The 9,844-nt window shown below is 46.4% G+C and overlaps 1 protein-coding gene and 1 pseudogene across 3 annotated transcripts in view; both read right to left on the reverse strand.

The window, feature by feature from the left end:
• Positions 1-9,095, reverse strand: part of RBBP5 (RB binding protein 5, histone lysine methyltransferase complex subunit) — a 47,462-nt gene extending 38,367 nt beyond the window's left edge. For 2 of the 3 annotated variants that reach the window (XM_075529315.1, XM_075529304.1), the window contains exon 1: positions 8,915-9,095. In XM_075529315.1, coding sequence (XP_075385430.1) covers positions 8,915-8,933 — 19 coding nt within the window. In that variant the 5' untranslated portion in view covers positions 8,934-9,095. The remainder of the gene's footprint in view (positions 1-8,914) is intronic. The other variant, XM_075529311.1, reaches the window with a different exon arrangement.
• Positions 101-2,202, reverse strand: LOC142429569 (dynein light chain roadblock-type 2 pseudogene; annotated as a pseudogene).
• Positions 9,096-9,844: the final 749 nt, after the last annotated feature.

Genomic DNA, 9,844 nt, shown 5'->3' on the forward strand with positions numbered 1-9,844 from the left:
CAGAAGATCAGTTAGAGAGACGTCCAGCTGGGGTCCTCGCTCAAGAGCACGATGCTTCCCTCGGCCCAGCCCCACAGGACAGGCTCGCTGGACAGCAGGTCTATTCACATGGATTCTGGGGGACAACCAGGAGGTACTCTTTATCTGGGGCAACATGATCTTGTTTCTTGGCCTGGATTCTGAGAAAGGTGAAGTTGTTCTGTGAGCTGCTGCCTCAGACTGTGCTCCTGGCCTTCAGTCACTGGACAATGGCCGAGTTGTCCAAGGTAGTTTGTATCGGGATGCCTGTCAGAGTTCATATTTGGGACTCGATTTTCATTTCTGATCATAAAACCGTTATGCACCTTTCTGCATTGACCACCATAGTTCCAATCACCCCTTTATGACCCTGGATCCGCTTTAAGCTCTCCTCCACCTCTGTGCAGTCGCATGCAATAACGCAGACTGAGGGAAGATCACAGGTCGGGGTGGGGGCAAAGCCTTGTGGATCCAATGGCGATGGACATATATCCAGGGTTCTGGTTGCCATCAGCATCTTTAACACTTGTCTTTACTCCACCTTTACTATTTGCCTTTACTCCAGCTGAAGCCACATCATTACATTTTGGAGAAAGTCATTGTGCATTCCCATACAGGTGTATACACGAGTATTCAGTTGCTCAGTGTTATGCCGTCACTAGATTACAGAGGACTGTAAAAAGATAGATAACATTGGAAGAGAGATGGAAGGCAAGATGTTTTTTTTCTGGATTTAGTTGCAGGGCTTCTGCTGTTTCCCCAAATTTGTACTGTTTGTTATTTTGAAAGGCATCACATTCAAGAAGTCCAAGATCCATGGCCTGTCCAGCTTTAAACTTGAACTTGCTCATCATTTCTTTGACGCATTCAAACATCCCTTTATTTTTAACAGCTATAATCCACGTGTCAGACTTCCATATAAAGGCAGTCCTCAGTTATGGATGTCAAAACTTACGGGTAACTCCTATTAGCCCATTGACGCAGGGCTTCAAAGAACTTCCAGCTATGTGATGGCTAACTAAAAGGAAACAAAGCAAGCCTGAATTTTTACAGTTTGGATGATCCTTCAAGGAATGAAAATAAAATTACAATTAGAAGCTGCAGCCCTGTAATGGGAGACTCGGGAGAGTGGGCTGACAGCAGGCTTGTGGAAAGCCACACACATTCAAAGCAGGGCGGTCAGTGCCAGCTTGAAGGGGGGAGTGCCGTTTCAAATCCCTGGTTTAATGTTCTGAGTCTGCCCTCAGCTTGAAATACCTGGATTGACGCACGCTCACAACAAGTTCTTCACCACGGTCACCTGCACTTGCTGCACGTGCAGCTCGCAAATCACTGGAAAGGTTGAGCCTTTTCTCGCACTTGAAAGAAAGCCCCGCTGCCAACCCTGACTGATACTGACCACACAGGACCGAGTGGGACTGCTCCACTAGCGTGTCCAAGGCTGGAGGTCTTTTTCAGGAGCAGAGAACGTCACTGTCTCCGGCAGAGGAGGTGGGTCTGACTCGCTGACCTTGAGGTTAATAGCCCAATGGGGAATCCACAAAAGCACACCTAAATAAAATCATATGTGTCTGTTTCTATTACCTATGAATTCTTAAACTGTAGGAACAAATCTCATTATTAACCCAGGGGCTGCTCTTATTATCTCCTTCATTCTTCTCAACCCACTAAGTGGGTAGTATTCTACCTTGTCACGGTTTAAGTTGTGCCCCCCCCGCCCCCCACCCCCACGGCGAGTATCACTTTTTCTCAGTGTTCTGGTGCTTATGTGACAGTGGGATTTGACGGTTACAATGATGTAGCCACACCCTATGATGCAATCAGTCAATCCATTATAAAGGGATTAGAGGGGATGCAACACCTTCATTCAGGTCCCAACCCTCATCCAATACATACCAGGAGTTTCCCTGGGGAAACTATTTTCCACGAGCTAAAAGCAGAGAGAGGCTAGCAGGGCAGAAGGAGCTGATTACCACCTCAAAAAGCACAGTGGGAGCGGACTATATCCCGTGGAACTAGTGTGGCTGCACTGGGAACCTGCTAATCCCGGGAGCAGATGGATGCCAAGACCCATGGGAATCTCAATGGAACACCAGGCTCACAGGCACTGAGAAGGAACAGACCTTCCAGCGCCAACAGACCAAGGAAGGCTTCCCCCTGAAGCAGGTAACTGAGTTGGGACATCTAGCTCTCTAAACCGTGAAGGAAGACATCTTTGGTGGTTACTTCTGGTACAGCAGTTCCAGGTAACTACAGCATATCCCATTCCACTGAGGAAGAAAGTTACGCTGAGAAGTTAAGTCGCTTCTCCAGCTCACCCAGTTAGAACCTGGTTAAGTTGGGATCTGATCCAGAAACCATATTCTTAACTGCAATTATACTAAAAAGTCTATAAAGTCTTGCCTGGATCTGATCTCAAGGTTACTATAGTCTATGATTTGCAGAGCATATCTGTCATTTACTCAAAGTCAAAATGTGCCCATCTCCTTTCTCCTCACGTTTTCCTTTCTCCCCGAATCCTCAAAGATCACTAACTTCACATGCAAGTTCCCTCAGGGCCAAGGAATGTGATTCAACCAAACGAAGTGAACTGAGTGACCCATCTGGCATAGCCGTCTAATAAAAGTCTTTTGCGGCCACAGCCAGAGTTTGCTTTATTCAATTTGTTTTGAGAAACCATCCTTTTGGCCAGAGAAGCCAGGAATCGAGTCCTCCATTCCCCTCATGGTGGGCGCAAGGAAGATGATTTGTGGAGCGTACAGGGAATAGGCCTGCTGCTACATCACCTGGCCCAAGAGGGAGACTGGCGTGCTCTTCAGATCCTACATGGAGGGAGCACAGCCTCACTCTCCACACTCAGAGACTTTTGGTCTGCATGTGTGTACCTCAGTTTTACAAGCTTGGCTTCAATGGGTTGGGGTGCTGACACGAATCCTACCAGCCTGTGTTCCTCTCACACATTGCTAAGTGCCCTTGTTGTCTACAGATATTTTTCAAATCTGAGTTTAGGCAGTGTTCAATTTTACTCCCCAGTTTCTTCAGGTTCCTGCCTTCTCTTCTATTAGAACTCTTCCTCCAGGCTGTTTAGCTTCCCAGGTCCCTCGAGCCTAGTTCCTAACACTCCTGTGACCTGCAGTCAGGTGTATTCTCTGGCCACCTTCACATTCACCTCCATAAAGATGTGATCATGGTGAGCTTCAGCAGAGTTTGCCCAATGGTCCTAGTATTTTAAACTTGCTAACCAATCTCACCCTGCTGTAACAGCCATCGCCAGAAACAGCCCTCATTTTGCCTCCTCTAATAGGCAAAGGAGCCCTGATAGTGCTGTGGGTTAGGCACAGGGCTGCTACTATCTGCAAGGTTGGCAGTTCAAACCCTCTAGCCACTTTGTGAGAGAAAAATGAGGCTGTCTGCTTCCATAAAGATTTCAGGTCTCACGAACCCTGTAGAGGGTCATTCTGAATCAGAATCAACTTCATGGTAGTGGGTTTGTTATTTACCCCTTAATAGGTCAGGAGACCTGATGGCATTGTAGTTAACCACTCAGCTGTTAACAAGCTCAGCAGTTTGGACCCACCAGCCGCCCTGCAGGAAGGTTGAGAACACCACTGCTGGAGCGGAATGCTGCTTGCAGTTCAACCCCAATCACATTTTCCTGGCCCTGTTCTTGCTTCCTCACCATCAATCCTTCTGGAAGGTGCCAGAGTTAATTTTCTAAGGCTCCAATCACATCGTGTTACTCACTTGCTGAAAAATTGTCCTTCTAAACAGACTAAATCCCTAATTTTTCCTATCAGCCGCTAGGACAGAACTTTGCACATTCCACCCGAAGGACCAAATGCAAACTTAATGGCCACACACATTCATGCCAAAGCTTCTGCTCATGTTGTTCTCTCTGCCGGAAATGACCTTCCCCCTCTAGAACTTGTCCCTCTGCAAAAAGTCAACTGCAACTTGAAGGTCTCCGGTGAATGGCATTTCCTCTGTAAACTCACTGCCAGCCAGCTGATGCCAAATCACAGCAACCTAGCAAGACAGGGGAGATCCACCTCTATGAGTTTCTTGAGACTGTAACTCTTTGCGGGAGTAGAAAGCCCCTTATTTCTTCCAAGGAGCAGAGGGTCGCTAGCTGGTGGTTTTGAATTGCTGACCTTGCAAGCCCAACTTGTAACCCCAACTAAAGTCATCCCCAAATTCTGCCAACTCCACCACACCCACACACAAAATCTAACTGTCCTAGCTCTCCAAGATCTGGATTCCCATTATGTTCTTTTATTCCACTTCTGCATTATAAAAGCTACTTGTTTTGTGTCTGTCTCATACACCCAGGGCAAAGCCTGGGCCTTATTTCAAACTGTTAACATTCAAACCATAAAGAAACAATGTACGAGCTGCACCTTGTTTCACTGGGTAGAAAATACTCTTCAGAAAGTCTGAGGGGAGATGGAATGAAAAGATAATGGAGTTTTCTCATCAACTTTTTGAAGCCTCCTCATATATGAGGGCAGGTAAGTCCAAGAGCAAGTAGAATGTCAAGAAACAATAGCAGCATGTGTATACATGCATGAACTGTGATACAAAATAGCGTTCTATTTGTTGTGGTGAAGTGTATCTTTAAAACTCTGATTTAACTTTGTATCCCCAGTGCATTCTGTGGTCACTGAAGTAAAATCAGTAGATGTCTTTTCATTTGTTCCCATAATCACATCACTTCTGTTCCTTCTTATAGCAATCATTAACTTCCTCGCTTTAAAACTCAGAATCGTTTTCACAAATGATTTAAATCTTTTGAACCCGGTCTTCTTCTGAACCGTTTAACCCTGCTAAATATGCCTTCCTAACTTTCACTCTCCTAAAAGGAATGTGGAGACTCCAGTAACAAAGTAACAAATGAGGAGGCAACATTACAGCAGAACTGAGACAAAAAGGACTACAATAGAGCATTTATGAACAACTACTTCCACAAATTTGGAAACTTGGGACACACGTCTAAAAGCATCCTACTTGCCTAAACACAAACTGAGGTAGAAAATCTGAGCAGATCCCCAACTAAAGAAGAAACTAATGATCTCTTGATGATTAAGATAAAACATTTTGATCCCACCAACCTAAAAGCCCTGGCCCAGATGGTTTCCCCAGAGAATGCTACCAAACATTCAGAGAAGAGTTAACCCTAATCCTACTCAAATTATTCTAGAGGGAATTACTCCCAAATTCATACAAAGCCAGTATAGCTCTGCTACCCAAACTAGGCAAATACATCATTAAACAAGAAAATTATACACCCACACCCTTCATGAATCTCTCTCTCGTCATAAACAATGCTGACTTACAGTGGGTTTCAAAGACTGTAACTGCAATATGAACATACAAGTATATTGGGAACAAAAAGGAAACCTAATGCCTTTTTCTGATAAAATCTCTTAGTACATCAGGTATTGCATTGGGTAAATCTTAAGTATTGAAAAGCAAGGAGGTTACTTTAAAGACTACGGTGTGTCATCTCCGGTAGTTTCCATCATCTCATATGCATGTGAAAGTGGGACACTAAATAGGAACACTGAAAAAGAATCAGTGTACGTGAATGATGGTGCTGGGCAAGAACACTGACAGCACCACGGACTGCCAAAAGAACAACCGATCTGTCTTGAAAGAAGTACGGCCAGGTGCTCCATAGAAACAAGGATGGCTGAGACTTTATTTCACATGTTTCAGGAGAGACCAGTCCCTGGAAAAAACCATCGTGCTTGGAGTGGAGAGGCAGTGAAAGAGAGGAAGACCCTCCGCAAGACGGAGGAAAGCAGGAGCTGTAAAGGGCTCAAACACCACCACTGAGAGGAAGGCGCAGGACGGGGCGGTGTCCCTTTCAGTTGTACATAGGGTTGGTATGGGTCGGAGGCAAACTGATCGCACCTAACAATAACAAATGTACTCATGGAAAGGAACACTTAATATTGTCCAAATGTTGATACTATCCAAAGTGATCTATAGATAACTTCTCACTTATCAACCATGTCAATATTCAGCATTTCATATTTTCAATAATAAAATCTGACTATTTTTGTGTATCAACAAGGCAGTAGGCGTAGCAGCAAGGGCTCAGGGCATACCCTCCTTCAAAGAGTCTCCAGGAGGCTTCTGGGAAGCGAACTAGATAGGCCGTATTGTCCTGCGCTATCTGCTTCCTGCTGCCAGCAGAAGCACTGCATTCACTTGCTACGTGGGGCCAGCCTCCTCCATGGTCACAGGCAGCTCTGGATGGACACTCAGGTACACTGTTCTAGAAGCCGCCTTGTTCACAGTGACAGACTGCTGGTAACCACCAAAGTGTCTCTCAGGGGATCAGTGTGGTACAAAGTTATCATGCAATACAACGCAATGCAATGCTAAAGAGTAGCAATGAATCAAGTAAAGACCCTCGGAACATGGATGAACCCGGAGGGTGCTATGCATAGGAGCAAAATAAGCCAATCACAGAAGGGCACATGTTGTGTGACACCACTATTATAAACGGTGAAGAAAGCAGCATTATTTGATAGCAGGGATGAGGACTGTTTAGGAGGGGGAAGCACTAACCAGAGGGCAGACATGTGCTAACTTTGGTGAAGGGTGAAACTACTCAATATGTGGGAGGCCAGCACAACATAACCAAGCAAGACTGAAAAGGAAACACGAGTGAAAAGCAATAACTAAATACTACTGCTTAACAGCAACACCAATCATAAACAATGTACACACAAGTAGACCCACAGGCAAACAAGCAGGGATGGGAGGGCATACGGGGGCCATCCACTTGCACATACAGCAGCATTTTCCTACAGACAAATTTGCACACACACACACACACACCCATGCACATGTATACAAAAGAGCACACCAGGCCCACAGTCAGGAAAACCTCTTAGTCACAACCAAATACCTCCCAGGACTGAGATCATGGACTTCAGAGCTAGGACCAATCTCAAAAGTAAGTTGTGACTGGACCTTTGGAACCTTTGGATTCTGAACCACATGAACCTCTACTAACCTGAGACCACCAGAACTAGATGGTGCCTACCTACAACCACTGACAGCTCTGAATAAGAATCACAATAGAAGGTACTAGATAAAGTGAGAGAAAAAGGAGAACAAAATTCAAATTTATAAAAATGCCCAGACTTGCTGATCTGATAGAGGCTGGTGGAACTCCTGAGACAGTGGCCCTTAAACACCTTTCTAACTTGGAACTGAAGCCACTCCCAGAGATCGTGTGTAAGTCATATCAAAGGCCTATAAAGGGCAGTCTCCTCAGAACAACATGGAACAAATAAGGCAGCAAGGGGTAAGAAAACAGGGGGAAACAGAAACAAGGAACTCCAGGTGTTAACAGAAACTGCATCCAAAGTCACAGAACAATCTGTATCAACTGCCAAATTGGAAACTCCACTGTTCTGGCCTAAACCATAATTTTTTTTTTTCGGGAAGAAAACACATCTTGCTATCTCTTTCCAGGTATTTGCCTGTCACCTTTCCTTCAACTATAACTTTTATGTGTGTCAGTCATTTGCCTCATTTCAACCCTCATATCTTACTAAATCCAGTGAAGTCCGCCTTCCATCAAAGCTACTGAGGAGCCTCAAGCTAAGGGAAAAATAGTGTGGCCCTTTCTCAGGTTTTACCGTTCCATCATGCACTTCTATCATTTCTACACCAAACAGTATCCTCCTCTACATCTCTGTTGACAAATAGTGGAAAAGTACTTGAATCCATGCCTAGCTCATATTAAGGATTATTACTGTCAGCTAATTTGTAACTACTTTACATATATCTGATGATTATTCCTCCTCTCACTCCCTACATAGTTAATTAACAAAAATTGGGTACTAAGCAATTTTTTCTTCTGCCCGTTCACTTTATCCCTTGGCTATGTCTTCTACTCAGAAAGCTTCCATTAGCCCACCTGTAAGAAGATTTCATATGGGCCTCCTGAACCCCAGACCCACAATTCTAAGTGTCCGACACTCAGGATGCAAAGCTCTTTCCCACAGCCCTTACACACTGTTAGCATCAAAACTAGCTCCCATCATTTTACACTTGACTTTCTACCTCACCACCATCACTACTACCATCATCATAAAGTTAATTCTAAAACGTTGTGGACTCCACTGTTTGTTTGCTTTCTTCCTTTTTTAAGGGCAAACGTCACCATTGAAGACAGCAAATCGCTTGGAGGTTCTTCAAAACTTTCTCAGACGTCCCGCTACTATCATGCTAAACAGTTTTCTGATCTAGCTTTCAAATGCGTAGTTTATGGGGCTCGAGGGGGAAAATAATAGCGGATGACTCAAGGCAAGTAGTAACTGCCCCGGACTTCACGCCACGGTACTTAAAGTGGTTAAAGAGGAAGTTAAGATAGCTGGATTCCAGCGATGCCATGTTAACTTGCTCAGTACTTTTAAGTCCCTTCTGAGCCTTTTCTTATCGGCTTAATGTGCCGGTTCTACTAGACGTCTAATACCCTTCCACAGACATTCACGGTCTACAAAACAACTGAGTCCGTCCAAGCACCTAACGCGCTAGCAAGTCTTCAAAGCCTCAGCCTAAGTCTCCCTTCCTTGGATGCGTTTTCCAACAACTCCGGTGCTGCTTGCTATGGGCCACTTCAGCACCTGACATACTTGCAATCACAACTTAGTCACACAAAGTCTACATCGCTCCACGATTGATCTCCAAGTGGCCTCCTCCGGAAAGGCAATGCACGCTGCTCAGGCAAGAGCTGGGCTTCCCCCTGATGCTGCTGATGCTGCTGCTTCCGATCAGCGGCTGCTCCCCTAAGGATGGATGGAGCCTGTGCCTCCTCCCGCCTTCCCTTCTGGGATCGTGGGGTTCTCTAACAAGCAGGCATGGGCTTCCTCACCCAGCAACTCGAGGTTCATCCCTGCGGACTCGGGCCGCCTGATCTCAGCTCCGGCAGCAACGCCTTCTCCCCCGCCCGCGTCCCAGCTTGCGTCTAAGTAGGGGGCGGGGGGCGGGCGGGTCGGGCGAAAAATCCGGCGCAAGCTCCGGAGACTTTTGGGCTTAGAAGGCCCGTGACTTCCGCTTTCTTTTCCCCGCCTTCTCGACTCGTTTCAGCGGGGCTATCTAAGAATCTGCCTAACGAAAGGAAGAGAAGAAACTGACTTAAAAGTATTTAATTACGATCGTGTTGAAGAGAGACACTGGTATGATTAGGAAGACCTTTTTGAAAAGTCGGCGAGTCCTTTGAAAAGTGCGAGGATGTGGTGCACACAAGCCCGGAGCTGCAGGCATTTCGTTGGACCGCCCTGCGCGCTCGTGGGCGCGCTCGGGAACCGGGCCCGGCGGGCCGCCGCCGCCGCCGCTGCCCAAAGGTTCCGGGCCCGTGCGGCCACCGGAGGAAGAACGCCCAGCGCTCGGCTCTTAATGGGGACTGGTGGCTGTATCTCTCGTTTCGGGCTCGGGAAAACCATTCCACGTCTTAAAATAGGTACCACGGATCCCTTCGAAACGCAGCGTATACGCCGTGCGGGGCTTTCCTCCAGGAGCATGCCGCGGACCAGGGTTGACCAGAACACCGTGTTGGAATGGGATGAGAGGCGGGCTGAGTCCCCGGACGTCTCTCTACAGACAGGGCTGTCGTAAGATACACCATTAGAAACGAGTTCATGATAACTGACGAAGGGGGCCGGTGTTATATAATCGATTTAGAGGAGGTACGTAACAGACGGGATTTTCTACGCTACGATAACAAGGCTCGCCGCAGGAAGTAGGACTCGAGCTAGGTTCCCCGCCTGAATGAGTGCCAGTAACCCCTCCCTGTCCCTTACTA

The sequence above is a fragment of the Tenrec ecaudatus genome, chromosome 1, assembly GCF_050624435.1.
Source record: "Tenrec ecaudatus isolate mTenEca1 chromosome 1, mTenEca1.hap1, whole genome shotgun sequence".
NCBI classification, from domain to species: domain Eukaryota; kingdom Metazoa; phylum Chordata; class Mammalia; order Afrosoricida; family Tenrecidae; genus Tenrec; species Tenrec ecaudatus.